This window comes from Salvelinus alpinus, chromosome 36, assembly GCF_045679555.1.
Source record: "Salvelinus alpinus chromosome 36, SLU_Salpinus.1, whole genome shotgun sequence".
NCBI classification, from domain to species: domain Eukaryota; kingdom Metazoa; phylum Chordata; class Actinopteri; order Salmoniformes; family Salmonidae; genus Salvelinus; species Salvelinus alpinus.
Window position 1 is genome coordinate 20,994,453 of NC_092121.1, and position 16,940 is coordinate 21,011,392.

Below are 16,940 nucleotides of genomic sequence, written 5' to 3' on the forward strand. Positions count from 1 at the left end.
TCTGCTTTTACTAAGTGACATTCATGTTTGTAAGACCTTATGCGTAAAGTACCAGTTTTTATTTTCATCGTACCAGTAACTCTTTATTAATGCAGCCACACACAACACTTCTGATCTGAAGCCTTACATACAATTTATCTGATACTCATCGAGCCAACATCAATGTGTTACGTGCAATACTATTGCAGGCATTGCCATAGACCTGCAGGGTCTTCAGACTTGAGTCGCCTCAAAAACAGTTAGCATACAGTATGTCTGATACTGAAAGTAATGTGTGTACAGGCCACTGGTCTCTGGTATAAAACATGGTAAATGATCCCACACCACCAACAACAACCATAATGCAATCACAATAACCTCCCACTAGATGGTAGGTGTTTTCCAGTCTCAAGAGTAACAACCCCAACCCTTTTCTCTCAGTACAGAATAGTCTATACACCATCCCCCACTTAGACCCACACTTCCTTCTACTTCTAGTGTGGTGAAGGCCTCTCAACATCTGTTTTCAATAACTGGACTCTGGGTCACCCTTGACTCCACACAAAATGCACTTACATGGACCTAACAGTTAATGAAGACGTCAGCAGAAAACGACACAGCCATTTCACACTTAACTCTTTAGACTTTTTTTTATTACCATACACAACCAATTGCTTTCATGGTATTTTAAGCGCTACTATTATCATGCTCAACTTTTGCATGTATGTCATATTTAAACACAGGTTCCCATCACAAAGCCAACTGTTGGCAAGACTGGGCATAACAGACGTGCTGTGAATGTTAGTTAAACTGAGCAGGAATTAAGGGTTGAGGGTACTATTCTTCGAGCTGTTACAAATTATTTCAATTTGGCAGGATTTCTCAGCCTCTTAAATGTGGAACTTGTTCTATGTAGGACCACAGGCCAAAGAGTGGTTCATACCTACCTACCCAGACATAAACCTCAGTCACTGGACTTTGGACAGAAATGTGCTGAGACTTGTTACATGTACAGTGCACTTTGGGTTCTTTGTCATCTGCAGCACACAAAACATTAGTGGCAGTGCAGTCAGACTATGTGTAGATGAGAGTCGAAAGGTGTTTCCCCCATGTACTACTTGTATTGATTTGTTAATAATTTTTTTAAAGAGTCGAAAGGTGTTTTTTTAACCCTGTCAGCAAAAGGGATGACAATTAGTTGTGATGTATGCATATTCATGTATTTTTATTTTTTATTTTTTATTTTTAAACCTAAGACTGATTTACACTGTTAATCTTTTTTTGAATCCCTTTTTCTTAAGAATTACCGTTACAGTAGAGGAAGGTGGGGTAAGAGAGCGGGGTGGGGTGAAGGGGAGAGAGCCGGGTGGAGGGGGGGAACCAATACTGGAACCAATAGCGTGCAACATCCTGCTAATATAAAGAACAAAAAAAAACGACTCTTGAAGAACAAGAGCAGGGGAGCCAAGCTGAGGTAACTCGCCGGGTCTGTAGGAAGAATCCTGACAGCAGAAATCGGGGAAACGAATGAGAAAGCAATCGACCACAGCCTATTGATCACCAAATTGTCTTTCTATTTAAACGTTGACAAAAGTACACAGATGGTAAGTGCTTCTCGCCTATTTATCGCGTTTATTGTACAGAGATGGCTAGCTAGCGACAGCATACCCTCTCTTCCCCCTCCCTCTCCTTTTGTGATGAGGTGATGTCCACTCGATGCTAACTCGCTAGCTACCAAGGTTGCTAGCCACCCATTCCGTTTTTTGGTGGAATGACTCATGTTTACCCCTCTGTTCTGTTTTTAAATTGGGCAACAACGTGCAATGTAACGCTATTTTATTGCACTGTGCCAACTTGCCATCTCTGATAATTTTTTTGTTGTACGCTAATTAATCAATCCGGCATTATGTACGGCATTGTGCAGCTACCCAGCATTTCACTCAAAATGAGCTCATCTCGAACGATACATATTTACTGGTTACGTTAACTTGCGAGCTAGCGCAATAGCGGAACACTATTTTCACTGGTTGAGGCTTTGTTTTATGTTTTGCCTCAAGTGAAGCTTTAAACAGTCCTATTGTCTGTGTTTTAGGATAAAGTGCACTTGTTTAACTTTAGTTTGATCATTCTGATGTAGAATCAGAAGGAAATGTACACTGTCGATCGACTTTGTTGGTTTTCTCAATAGATTGTGGCTGTGCATAGTATAAATGTTTTTACTTTGACCATTTATTAAGTTTACGCCTGCCAATCATATACATATACATCACCCAGTTTGGCTTCAGAAGCGCTCTCTGGCTGGCTGATGACAATCTTAATGTCTACGTACTGTTATTACCTAATCATGCCAGCCATTATTTGGTGCACAGAACCTGGCGTCTCTCCCTGTTACATAAAAGGCTCTGGAAGGGATTCTGGTGTGGTAGGCGCAAGGCGGTTGTTAGAACTGGAAAGCAATGAGCCGACCGCATCATTGCAAGCCAACGCTGTGTCATGGTGAACGGTATTAGCCTAGAAATGCATCAATTATATCATGTATTGATTTATTGTAACACCCCTGTGAATTATCTGGCTCCCTGCGAGCTCATGACAGTAGCAGCATGGCCCAGCACTAGCAGAGTGGGTAAAGTACCTGTTTCAAATGGTCTTATCGTCCATTCCCGCATAATGTTCTCCAAGTTGAGACCTTGGAGAACACATTTACAGCGCTATCTGCGGTCTTGCCAGACCAGCTCTCTATCAAATCAAGACGCCAATCTCCGTAATTACTGCCTTGGCATGTGATAATTTTCGTTTACCGCCACTTTGTGGGTACAGACTGGGGATCTGTAGATGTGCTGTCTGTAATTTTGGCCCAGTGTTTGCGGAGGATTGACACATGGTTTGAAGACAGATTTACGTCAATGCTGGCGGATTTGTGGGGCAAACTTCTGTGGTGAGGCGACGTTTGTTCTGAGTGATTGACTACTGCGCGGAGAGAAGCTGGTTTCACTGTCTACGTTGAACGTGCCAAGGCTGTCTACTTGTATTGACACCTAGGCTGCATTGAGAATTGCACCTGCAGTTTGCTTGAAATATTTCCATTGTACAGCCATATGCACCATTGCCCAATGATTCGTCAAAAGGCACATACGGCCTCTGTCTGTCAGAGCGGAGGGGAGGCTTTGGTCACAATGTAAAATATGTTCATTACATTACATGCAGGTCCAATTTAAGTGACCATATAGTGCTTCCTTTACACAACTATGGGAAATGTTTACACTTTCTTTTGAGTGAACAGCTCCAAATGCACTTCATTGAGTTTTCCTCCATAGCTGGCGGGTCCTCATGGTGTCAGATTTTTTTTACAGACGTCACAGAGACGGTCTGTTGGGATGGTGTAGCTGACAGTACCATACTACAGTCATTGGACAAGGAGTGCAAAAAGAGAACGGTCAGGTGCTGTATGTTTTAGGTGCAGATCAATGGAGGGTGTGAATGGGAGATGCATCCAGCAGTTGTGTGCTAGATAGTAGAGGACTATGAATGAGTAAAGGTAGGTAGCCAAAGCTGCCCAGTTGGTTATGGCCATTTTAGCTAGCCTAAGGGCGCTTTTTAAAATATTCATAGTTTTTGATACCTCAGTCTTTGAGTCGGGGTATCATTGAACAATAGCCTGACATTAGATAAACTAAGACATGGCATAATGACAAATGCCATTCCCTTGTAGATTGCGTTTTAAAAAATTAATGTTTTTTGAAACATTTGATTCAGTCATTAGCGCACTTAGCGCATTTAGCGCACTTGGGTAGTAGTCCCAAATATAGTTAACTAGCAATGAACCATAGTCGGGGAAATAAACATGTCTGAAATAATACAATCATTGTTTTTAATGCCCTGGAGGGATGTAAGACTTCATTCACACAGCATTATGGGATTTATCCCAACCGTTTCCGCCCCAAACTTTTCCGCTCCTGTCTTTATTATTGACATGGAAGCCTCTTGAACAAACTTCCTAAATGGCACTAACGGTTCATTGTGTTTAAACCTGCTCTATTGTATCGTTGCTTGTTGTGAATAACACATTTTTTTTTTAGATGCACACTGAACAGACGTTTATACGTTTCCATCGGTTAGATAAGCTTCCTATTGGCTGTTCTTACAACCTAGTACCAAGCAATTGCAGTCACATTGGGAGGACCCAAGGACAAACTGTACACACTGCCCAGTAAAAAATTCAGACATTTCCACAGCAACCTCGCCTCACGTGAGAATGACAGCAGCAAAGTGTCTACATGTGCAGTATATACTGTGGGCAACCTGGTTTACTGAGGAATGCCTACTGCATCACACACCACCCACTTTTCATATCTTGGGATGCGTAGGCTTAAAAGTTCACGCTTTTGTCTCCTGCCTCTGCTGTCACACAGCCTGACACAACAGGCAAAGGGGGCAGAAGGTATCTTGCGCTCTAGTTGTAAAATCTCCCATGTTTTGTGAAATTCCAATGAAATGGCAGACTTCAGATTTGCATGTGTTTTGGTCAACGCGATGGGACCCGTCTTCCTGAATTCCTGTCCCTCCACAGGCTTTGGTTGCACAACTTTCTCTTCTCTGTGCGATACGTCGTATCAGGTCTGAGGTTTGACGCTGAGGGCTGTTTTTTGAGTGACTTCATTAAATGCATGATCAGCGGCTTCTCGCTGGGTCCCTACATGCTAAAGTCAATAGAGCACAATATTTTTTAAAAGCTGACTTTGAGCCAAAGGTTGTGGGTTCAAATCTCAGATTAAACATTTCTCGTTCACCTTTTTGAGACGGGATGTCCGTAAAATGTTTGGTTATGCCAGTGGGAATGTGTGAAAGCTGAGTAGATGTTATTCAGAGGTTTTCCTTAGACAATCGTGACCCCTGTTTTTCAGTCTCAGCTGTTACCTCCCTAGACAGGTTTCACATCCGTGATTATGGCTTTGAGGCTCTCTGTCACTAGTCGTATAAGGACAACCTCTCTCACCGCAGCCTCACAGGAAATGGCCTCCCCTGACGTGTGCAAGTGAAGAAAGACTTTTCAACTGACAGAGGTCGGAAAGAAACTTGCTAATTTAGTGGTTTTTCCAGCCTCGATACTGCTTCACTTATTTGTTAGCTGAGGCTTGTTCATTGGACATGGTGGCCTTGTTCCACCTGTGACCAGAAACGTCCGCTGACTTTCCCTTCTCACCCCAGTACCATCCATCTCTAGCTAGTTAGCTGTGAAATCGCCTTAACATACTGCACTACCAATTTAGGAGTTTACAATCTCACCATGTTCAACCTGCAGATCGATGTGCCTCAGAGTGGAGACTGACATTCACAAAAGTAGATATACAGTGCAAAAGTTGTCCATGCGACGTCAATGGGCCACGTGTCCGATTCCGGGACAAGGAGCGCTCTCCTTCATGGAGTGACCGGGAGTCTTTTTGGCTCCACTAAAAAAAAATGAATTGGCACAAATGGCTCATTTGAGAGAAGACATCCTCCTGAATTTTGTAATCTGACATGTATGATAGATGTTTTCGTAATCTAAAGGTCGTATTCCTATTCATTTCCAGTGTAGTGAGAGAGACTTTATCACTGCTACGTCATACCAGACGGATTTCTGCCTGCTTGAACGCCATCAACTCGGATGCATATGAAAACATGAAATGACCCAGGGAATCGATAGAACATCACTCGGATCACAAATATCAAATTGTATTTGTCACACGCGCTGAATACAACAAGTGAGACCTTACAGTGAAATGCTTACTTACGAGCCCCTAACCAACAGTGCGGTTTAAATTAAATACAGATAAGAAATACAACTAACAAGTAATTAAAGAGCAGCAGTAAAATAACAATAGCGAGACTATATACAGGGGAGGTACCGGTTAGTTGAGGTAATATGTACATGTTGGTAGAGCTAGTAAAGTGACTATGCATAGAAGATAACAACAGAGAGTAACAGCGGTGTAAAAGAGGGGGGAGGCAATGCAAGTAGTCTGGGTAGCCATTTGATTAGGTGTTCAGGAGTCTAATGACTTAGGGGTAGAAGCTGTTTAGAAGCCTCTTGGACCTAGACCTGGCACTCCGGTACCGCATGCTGTGCAGTAGCAGAGAGAACAGTCTATGACACGGGTGGCTGGACTCTTTGACCATTTTTAGGGCCTTCCTCTGACACTCTGACACTGACACCGCCTGGTATAGAGGTCCTGAATGGCAGGAAGCTTCGCCCCGGGGATGTACTGGGCCATACACACTACCCTCTGTAGTGCCTTGCAGTCATAGAACGAGCAGTTGCCATACCAGGCAGTGATGCAACCAGTCAGGATGCTCTCGATGGTGTAGCTGTAGAACCTTTTGACGACCCGTGCCAAATCTTTTCAGTCTTCTGAGGGGGAATAGGTTTTGTTGTGAAGAGGGCACGACTGTCTTGGTGTGCTTGGACCATGTTAGTTTGTTGGTGATGTGGACACCAAGGAACTTGAAGCTCTCTACCTGCTAAACTGCAGCCCAGTCGATGAGAATGGGGGGTGTGCTCGGTTCTCCTTTTCCTGTAGTCCACAATCATCTCCTTTGTCTTGATCACGTTGAGGGAGAGGTTGTTGTCCTGGCACCATACGGCCAGGTCTCTGACCTTCTCCCTATAGGCTGTCTTGTCGTTGTCAGTGATAAGGCCTACCTTTGTTGGGTCATCGGCAAATTTAATGGTGGTGTTGGAGTCGTGCCTGACCACACAGTCATGAGTGAACAGGGAGTACAGGAGGGGACTGAGCACGCACCCCTGAGGGGCCCCTGTGTTGAGTATCAGCTTGGCGGATGTGTTGTTACCTACCCTTATTACCTGGGGGCGGCCCGTCAGGAAGTCCAGGGTCCAGAAGCAAAAGGAAGTTGTTTGGTCCCAGGGTCCTTAGCTTATTGATGAGCTTTGAGGATACTATGGTATTGAACGCTGAGCTGTAGTCAATGAATAGCATTCTCACATAGGTTTTCCTTTTGTCCAGGTGGGAAAGGGCAGTGTGGAGTGCAATAAAGATTGCGCCATCTGTTGGGCCAGTATCCAAATTGGTGTGGGTCTAGGGTTTCTGGGATAATGGTGTTGTGAGCCATGACCAGCCTTTCAAAGCACTTCATGGCTACAGACGTGAGTGCTACGGGTCGTTTCAGCAAGTTACCTTGGTGTTCTTGGGCACAGGCACTATGGTGGCCTGCTTAAAACATGTTGGTATTACAGACTCGGACAGGGAGAGGTTGAAAATGTCAGTGAAGACACTTGCCAGTTGGTCAGCGCATGCTCGCAGTACACATCCTGGTAATCTGTCTGGCCTTGTGAATGTTGACCTGTTTAAAGGTCTTACTCACATCAGCTGCGGAGAGCATGATCACACAGTCATCCAGAACAGCTGGTGCTCTCATGCATGTTTCAGTGCCATTTGCCTCGCAGCGAGCATAAAGTAGTTTAGCTCGTGTCACTGGGCAGCTCTCGACTGTGCTTCCCTTTGTAGTCTGTAATGGTTTGAAAGCCCTGCCACATCTGACGAGCGTCAGAGCCGGTGTACTACGATTCAATCTTAGTCCTGTATTGACGCTTTGCCTGTTTGATGGTTTGTCGGAGGGCATAGCAGGATTTCATATAAGCTTCCTGGGTTAGAGTCCCACTCCTTGAAAGTGGCAGCTTTAGCTCAGTGCGGATGTTGCCTGTAATCCATGGCTTCAGATTGGGGTATGTACGTACGGTCACTGTGGGGACGATGTCATTGATGTACTTATTGATGAAGACATTGACTTATGTAGTGTACTCCTCAATGCCATTGGAGGAATCCCGGAACATATTCCAGTCTGTGCTAACAAAACAGTCCTGTAGCTTAGCATCTGCTTCATCTGACCACTTTTTTTATTGATCTAGTCACTGGTGCTTCCTGCTTTCTGAATTTTTTTCCCTCTGGTTGTACATTTAACATGCTGATAGAAATTTGGTAAGACGGATTTAAGTTTCCCTGCATTAAAGTCCCCGGCTACTAGGAGCGCCGCCTCTGGGTGAGCGTTTTTCTTGTTCATTTTTGACGGACAGCTCATTCAATGCTGTCTTAGTTCCAGCCTCTGACTGTGGTGGTATGTAAACAGCCACGAAAAATACAGATAAACTCTCTAGGTAGATAGTGTGGTCTACAGCTTATCATGAGATACTCTACCTCAGGCACGCAATAGCTCGAGACTTCCTTAGATATCATGCACCAGCTGTTATTTACAAAAATACATAGTCCGCCGCCCCTTGTCTTACCAGACGCCGCTGTTCTATCCTGCCGGTACAGCGTATAACCAGCCAGCTGTATGTTGATGGTGTTGTCGTTCAGCCACTACTCCGTGAAGTATAAGATGTTACAGTTTTTAATGTCCCGTTGGTAGTTTAATCTTCAGCGTAACTCATCGATTTTATTCTCCAAAGATTGCATGTTAGCTAGCAGAATGTAGGAAAGTGGGGGTTTATTCGATCGCCTACAAATTCTCAGAAGGCAGTCCGCCCTTTGGCCGCAAATCACGGGGATCTGGGCCTGTTCCCGAGAGAGCAGTATATTGTTCTCGTCGGGCTTGTCAGACTCGTTAAAGGAAAAAAAGGATTCTCCCTGTCCATGCTGAGTAATCGCGTTCCTGATGTCCAGTTCTTTTCGGTCATAAGAGACTAGTGGGAAAATTATGTACAAAATATATATATATTTTTTTAAGTTAAAAAAAAGAAGAAGAGAAAAGCTAACAAGCGAACAAAAAAAACAACTGGTTGGGGGATGTATAACATCTGCCATTTTTTTTCATGGCGCCGTTCACCCAATCTGAATATAACATTCATAATGGGTGGCCCTTTAACAAGCTGGTGTAGTCGTAGTGCATTTTTACTGTTTATTTTCCATCCCTCGGTCTCATCAAGGGGTGCAGGTCAGCCTTCTAAAAATAAGATGCGCTGAGAGGCTAACTGACTAATTTCAACATCTAGGGCCAGTTTCACTACTATGTGTACGTTACCGTAAGAACACTGGGTGATCTCTCGCTCCGTATGTGTCACACAGCCTGGGGTGAAAAGTTAAGGAAACTTACCAGGACCAAGTCCCTTAGCCTTTCTACTCTAGATGGAAACATTGATGTCCCATGACTGTTAATATTCCTGACTGTAGCTGTAAACTTTCTAAAAGGGGCAGATTTAGGCTAGTTCTCTGTATAAACATACGCAAATATTGGACAGAGGTCTGGTTTATGCTTTCTAACGCTGACCGTTTCAAAGTTGTAAATGGAATTCATAGACGATGCTTACCCGTGCAAGCACGCACTTGATGCTCCCAACCCTTCCCTCAATACTTTTATTAGGGAAGAGCTAGCCCCAGTGTGGTTTCCCTGGGCCTGAACAGACAGTCACCCCCAGACCCCCTGCCATTGTTGGGGTGGTCTGAGCTCCAGGGGAACAGGCAATGGGATTTGTCATTGTAATGAGATTAGGAGCTCCTCATCAGAGAGGGAGAGTCTCAACCTGATCTGACTGTGGGTGTAGCACAGCAGGGCCTAACTCTTCAAATGGCTGCATGGAAGAATCTCACATACATGAAGTGTAGCCTACCTGAAACTCAAACAGAGATGCAGTGTCTCTCTTCCGCTTAGTGTGAATAAATGACAGGTAAGAGACTGAATATTAATGTTGTTAAAGGTCTGATCTAGCAAAATCGGTGAAGTGCTCTTTTTTCTCTTTCGTAAGTGGATCCAACTTCAAACTAATCTAAATGGGTACACCAAATTGTAATTGAATTGCCATGTGTTAATCTAATGGGCAGCCTGCATCTAGCCTACTGTTTTTGAGCACCTTTAGTTGTGTCCTTCTCACCATTTAAGGAGAGGTTTGGTCTGTGTACACATCATTCCCTGTGATAGTTATCTGCTGTAATCAGCCTATGCTCTAAGCCCAGTGGGGGGCAGTTAGCTGTAGCAGGCTCCCCACAGGGACTCTTAAAGTCTGTGTCATCACTACTTCCTGCCACAACGTCAGTTTTTGGTCGGCAGTCAGTGGCGTGTCTTCATGTACAAATAAGGCAAAAGAAGACAGATGGCACCAGCCATGTAGAAGCCTTCCAGGACTGACTGCCTGCCTGCCATGGAATCTATTCTTGTTTTCATTATCTTTTAGTGGCTATGGCGATTCTGGGCTTCAGTTTTATCTTGTGCAGCCTGAATTGGTGATTAACTTTTCTGTAAGGTACTGTACGTTGCATGCTGTGCTAAAACAGAAACCATTGCCTTTTGAAGCAATGTTTATTTATCTTATGACATATGAGGCTCCTGTTGAGTGTTACTCATGGTTGCTCTCTTGTTGCAACAGGAAGTGAGTTTACCATGCAGCCAACCAAGCAGTGCACCCTGTACCCTACCCAAATATGAGAATGAAGGAGACTTGGTGAGGAGGAAGATGGTCATGATGGCGATTGCATCTACAGGAAGTTGCATTCCGTTCTCACATTCCGTTCTCACAAACTAGGGCAACACCCCAGCTTCCTCAGTCATTCAGTTTAAAGATATCTGACATGATTTTCACATCAGGGTTCAGTAGTGAGTGGGCGACAGTTACGCCAATGCAAAAATGACTAATTTGATCATTTCAATTTAATACTACCAATTGGATTCCCAAAGTCTCTGTGGTAACTGTATCTGTGCACATGCTAGGTGATGTGTAAGGGCTTTTGGGGAGCTCTTCTTTGACCCTAATGGCTGCCAGTTGTGAAGTGCAACATGATTGAATCAGTGGCTGATGGGTTCCACACTCAACCGCTTGTAACGGCTCAACATTATTTCAGTTTAATGGAGTTTTTCGGGCCGTTCCAACGCGTTCTAATTGAGCAGACCAATGAGGAGCTGGATTTGTAGTGAACAACCCATTTCCCTGTGGATCAGTGCTCTGTGTCCTCTCCCCTTCAATGTGTGTGAATGTAGCCGAAATGTCCCTTTCTGCTGCACAGGCTTCATGAAAGGGCTGTGGCGAGAATGTGGCGGCGCACAGTTGTCTGTCAAATGAGGAGCCCCCCCTCTGACTACTACCACCAATCTCCTTACATAACAGTCAGGGTTTAGATGTCTGCAGTGGACTTTCCCAGAGAGCAGTCTGGCCTGCACACAAGTGTACACAGCCTTTTCAGTGCGTCTTCCTAAATCTGTGTGTCTGTCTGCTAATTGACCTGCTAGTCCAGCTTCAGGGCGTGGACGTCAATGTGGAGAAATTGCTGAAGCCTGTCGGTCACATAGTTTTGAAGTATAGTTCTTCACCAGGCGTGTTGGGAGCCAGGTGTGACAGCTGAGGCCAATTGCTTGACCCGTGTCTGTCCTGTGGACGTTGAGACTTTTGTGACCTAGTTTCAAACCAACTCTAAGCCACTCCACAATGATCTGCTAGGTCAACATCTGTTAGCAATATGGCAGACAATATGATACCGATCCTGCCCTCATGGGTTTTGACAGGGAGTCAGTGCCAACAGTAGGGTCTAGGAGTTCATGTTTGTGTATTTTGAAAGTAACTTGTTTGTGTACGGTATAATGGAGTTGTCATGGATAGGAATGAGTGTTCAGGGTCTCTCTGTAGAGTCAAGTTGAAGCAGGAAGTCCATGGATGTTTGTGTCAGAGCGTAGGGCTTTGGAGCCACGAGTAGAGACATGAGACAGGCCTCCATTACATAAGGCCTTTAGTTCTATAGACCTGAATGGTGCTCTCTGTTAAGGCCAAGCTCTCTCACTGAACTGTTGTAAGGTTGTGAACAAATGTTTTTTTATTGACTCGAAGTTGTACATCAGAATTCCAGCTTAGTGATTTAGTGTAACACTTGCATTGGTTGCTTTCTTAAACCGCTGTGCTTTGTGCAAGTCGAGAGCATCCTAAGAATGTCCGTAACATCACGCTTGGGGTTAATATTTGAAATGGTTGTGCTACCCTATGTGTGTTCAGTGTACCTACTCACATGTCCAGACAGAAGGTAGCTGACCTGCCCTCTGGGGAGTACAGTACACTGACAGATGGAGCTGCCGGGAGGGAGGGAGTGGGGAAACTACTGAGATGAAAGAAGGATATTATGGACACGGTATTGTCAATATAACAGGGGAAATCCTGAATGCTCACACTTCTGTTGTAATAACACTAAATAGGAAAGTACTGAGGTTTACTCATTTTTATTCCAGGACAACAGAAATGCCCCTGAAGATAAACCTGTCCAGCGCTCCAAAGTAAATATACCTCCATTATCACCCCCCCCCCCCCCCTCCTTTGTCCCGGTTTCAACCCAGTAGGACATTATCTTTTAATCACTATCCTTCTCCATTACCTGTCTGTCTGGCCCAGTGCGTCTCACCCTACTGACCTTTACTCAGATGTCATTTAAACGTCATGCATAATGGGACCCCAGTTTATATACCAGTATATGTTTTCACATACACTCAACAGCAACTCCATTCGAGAGATTGGTTATAGACAACTGAGCAAGTTGAGATGATGCTTCATTTATCCATTGAAACACATGTTTGAAGCCATAGTAACGGTGTGGTTTTTGTTCATGTGCGTAGTCCTTCAGCTTCAAGACACCGAGGGAGGTGTGCTCGTCATGTGAGAAGACCGTCTACCCCATGGAGAGATTGGTGGCTAACAACCTGATATTTCACTCGGCCTGTTTCTGCTGCAAACACTGCAACACCAAACTCAGGTGAGACTCTCTCACTCACTCACTCCATATCAGACTGTGTTGTTCTTTTGTTTATATTCTGCCCCTCCCTCCCTGCAGCCTGGGCACATTTGCTGCCCTTTCGGGTGATTTCTACTGCAAGCCGCACTTCCAGCAGCTCTTCAAGAGCAAAGGCAACTATGATGAGGGCTTTGGCCGCAAGCAGCACAAGGAGCTTTGGACCTCCAAGGAGGGAGAGAACATAACAAAGACTGCGTAACCACGCCTGTCTGTCCCAACCCTTCTCCCACGGGAAAGGCTATACGGACACTCCTGACCTGCAAACCCACTTTTATTTTCAGAATTGGTAACGGTCGGGGTTAGTTTTAGATTTTGGGTAGTTTTGCAGGTCAGCAGTATCCTGCTGGTATTTCCCATCTCATCCCCAAAGCTGCCTCTTCTCCACCTCCAACATGTCATAAAGAGCACCAACATGTCATGAGGGGTGCAGTCAACGCTCCTGTGCGCTCGCTCCACATCATGGAAGACAGACACACCCACTATGACTGGCCAGTCACGCCCCTGTTGCTCAACATTTTATTTAGTGGGGTGTTTATTACTTTCATTTGGTTTTAGTATCATTTTTGTTTTACATTTGCTCTTTTGAAATTGTTGATTGTGACCAAACTGCTTATTCACAAACCAGTGGTATGTTTTTGCTGTCTGTTTGAGGACTACATTATCATTGTTTTCTTGTTTATTTTTCGGATAAATTTGCACCCTTTTGACGCAACAGGCGCAAGGACCGTATGCTCAGGTGAACTTATGGTAAGAGAAGCTGGAGTTCACTCTAAGCTGTAGAGCATACTCAGGTCAACCATACTGAGCTAGGTTCATTAGCAAGTTTGTATTTTATGACTTCTTTTTAGTTCCATATAGTCAATTAAATCTAACACCAATTTTAACGACCGGTCCTCTGCATTGCGGTAGCACTGGCGGAAGCCAATTTGTGAGTTTGTCAGGGTTCACTTATCTGAGAAACAAACACGGTACTGTAAAACTGTCACACATTCTCTCTCTCTGGGTACAGTTAGTTGAATTCTGTCTTACTGTTCAAATGTTTTTTTGCTCCTATGATCTGAATGGCTGCTAGGTTTCAGTTCTGCATGTTTGTCCTGTATGAGTCTTAGCTGTCATACCTTTAGTCTGTACTGCCCTCCTGTGTTCTGGATGACTTTTTACAACTAATCTGCTTCATTAACTCTTAATCTCACTTTACTGGTTTTAAAATGCACTCTTTGCTCTGTTATTTGCTGGGTTTGACTGTCATGCGATAAGTTGCTCTCACTCGTAGAGGCTTTTTTGTCTTTATTCTTTATATGAGAAGTATCTCATAGGTGTTTGTACATAGCTTGTGCTTAGTGAACATATCGCACTATACTGTGCACATATGACCATGCATGTTGACCAGACAAGTCAATGTTAGATTGACAGGGAACGTAACCTAACAGGAAACCACAACTGTCGCGCTAATTTCCCCTGCGGCTTCCTGTCCATGCAGGGCTGTCTGTTCATGTACTAAATTGGGCTACGTTGGTGTGTAAAACTAAGCGGGACTTTCAAGACAACTGTGAACTCTGGTGGGGGAACAATGTCAAATCCTGATGTCTGTGATCTGCCCATTGGGAAAGTCAGCTCTAGAAAGAGGCCAGAGTTCCTGATGCAGAATTATGAGTTGGATGACCGGTTGCAAAAAAATATCCTATCAGCTTTTTTTCTTTTTGAGTTCCCTGTTGTCTTGAATGCTCCGTGTTCTGAATGCGGCAGAAATTCACATATGACTGGGATGTCCTGACGGGGACACAAGTGAAATCACATAATGTAAAAAATATATATATTATTGTGCTTCTCCAGTGACATCACATCTGCGAACATAAATATATATTTTTTATTTTTTATATATGCCTCATGGCTTTCTTGTCGACTTCATCACGTGATTCTGAGCAGAGGTGGTGGATTTGTGAAGATGATTCACTTCAGGCTGTTTACCATTGGGGGAAAAAAATTGTCAGTTTCAGTCTGCTGAACAGGGTGGATCTCCCATCGACACCAATGTGATAGATAGCAGCTGGTCGTGGTCTACTTTATTGACTAATGTAACCAGAAAGAATGAGAGAGTGGGATGTCTCACTGCTTCTTCATCTCTGATTTTGAGCATCAGGACCTAGTACTATGTGAGGGGTGGGCGCTAACAGGGAATGTTGTTTGACCTGGGCATGTTCAGGGGAATTCCTACGCAGTGAGTAAAGCCCAGGCCTACAGTGCCCTGAACCTCAGAGTAGCGCCTCCTGGTGGGAGAAGAGAGGTAGGAAATGCTTGAGTCAGTTCAGCCAGTCCCAGTAAAGGCTTGAGATATTACATATCATTAATTGTCAATAAACACGTTTGCCCCCAGTAATTTCTTCTGTATAGCTTTTACTCATATTTTAAAATGTGGGAGTGGCCACGGGATGAAACGGTTGTGCTACAGGTATTTTTAGGTTGGAATGTTCTAAAGCGACACCTGCTTTAGCCTACAAACTCAATAGATAAGATTTTTATTTTCTTAATTCTTGCTTTAGAATGAGACTAAAGCCATTGAATTACATCATTTGGGAAGTATTCAATGCCACAACACTTGAATGACACAATGTATATTGTGATGGAAAGTTTACTGTGAATTATAAACCGAGTGGTTCGAGCCCTGAATGCAGATTGGCTGAAAGCCGTGTTATATCGGACCCCATACCACGGGTATGACAAATAATTTATTTTTACTGATCTAATAATATTGGTAACCAGTTTATAATAGCAATAAGGCACCTTGGGGGTTTGTGCTATGTTGGGCATATACCACACCTCGGGTTTCATTGCTTAATTAGAGCAGACAGTGCAGAATAGAAAATAAAATGTTACTTTTTTGATAAGTAAAGCCTTAGAAATAAATGGCAAAAACCATGGCCTAACATTATTGCTTTTTCAAAACAATTTTTATTTGTAATTTTTTTTTGAGTGCACATACCTTTCTCCCTGTTCCAGCCTATCCCCTGTGAATGAAAATAATCCTTCTGCTTGTTTTCCACTTAGTCCTTGTGGTGGATATGAGTGGCTTCACTCAGCCAGAAGTTTACGTACCCGCTCATCCTCCACTCTCCTGAATGGTTTTCATTTTGTCATTACATTTCCTCAAGTTGTAAAGTTATCTATTTGTTTTTAAAATTTTGTAATGGTTCTCGAGACCACCCAGAATGCTTTGTAACCAAGAACATATCAAATAACACTGTGTCCATATCGTCTGTTATGTGTGAGGAGTGTGCCTAGGTACAATGGCGTTATCCTGTGAATAAACATTCTTTGTATAGAGAAACAAACGGAAAGAAAGAAGGTACTTTTCCATACTGGTGCCAGGAGGTTCAGGTCTGTGAGAGCTGTGTGACTGTGTGTGTTCTGCGAGTCATGTAGTTGTGTGCAAAATTGGATGTAGACTTAACATTTATTTTTCAATGCAGGTGTCACTGTTGTCATAATGTAAATGTATGCATTTAAAAACAAAAACATTCTGTATAACTTGACCTGTGGATGGTGGCCTTACAAGCAAAAGGACGTTTTGGCTCTTACTCTTGTTTCTCCTCTCTTCTTCTTTTGGATTATTACTCCGGTTAAATTGTGTTGTAGAAGAACATGATAATAATGTGATTTGTCCCAACCTACACATACACACAATCAAATGGATTTTGTTCAATCATTTTATTTCAGTAGTTTATTTTAATTTTTTACATGCTTTTGGAAAAATAAATGAAGATGCGGGTGTTGATAAGTGAGGTGGTTGTCTTTATTACATGATGAGTAAAGGCAGTGCATATTTCATATTTGATACTAGTCATTTGTTGGGTAAATAGTAGGCCTTTTTTATGAATTGTATAGGAGCTAGTGTGTTTCATATATACTGTTATAGACTCTTTCAGATGCTCGACAACAGGAGTTGTTTTAGTTCAAGGTGCCTGAAGAAGTTTCTGAAGTTTGTCATTTCCACTTTGAAATTTCAGCCTTGATTTGACATTACATTTTTCATAAGGGAAAATCAAGGCTGAAATTTCATAGTGGAAATGACAAACTTCAGAATCCTTTTAAAATCTCAAATACAATACACATTTTAAATGTATCCTCCAACAGGGTGATCAAATTAAGATCCTACATCTGTATCAACCCCTACAAAAATATCCATTAATTATAATTCACATTTCCTGTTTT

General features: G+C 43.3%; 1 protein-coding gene across 2 annotated transcripts; it reads left to right on the forward strand.

The window, feature by feature from the left end:
- Positions 1–1,404: 1,404 nt before the first annotated feature.
- Positions 1,405–16,506, forward strand: LOC139565310 (LIM domain-containing protein 2-like). Of its 2 annotated transcripts, XM_071385528.1 has the most exons (5): positions 1,405–1,583; positions 10,334–10,408; positions 12,175–12,219; positions 12,556–12,692; positions 12,771–16,506. In XM_071385528.1, exons 1-5 carry the CDS (start codon positions 1,581–1,583, stop codon positions 12,928–12,930), a joined length of 420 nt encoding a protein of 139 aa, XP_071241629.1. In that variant the 5' UTR covers positions 1,405–1,580; the 3' UTR covers positions 12,931–16,506. The 2 variants fall into 2 exon arrangements, with proteins under 2 accessions (XP_071241629.1, XP_071241630.1); XM_071385529.1 differs by lacking the exon at positions 10,334–10,408 and having other exon boundaries at positions 1,408–1,583.
- The last annotated feature ends 434 nt before the right edge of the window (positions 16,507–16,940 follow it).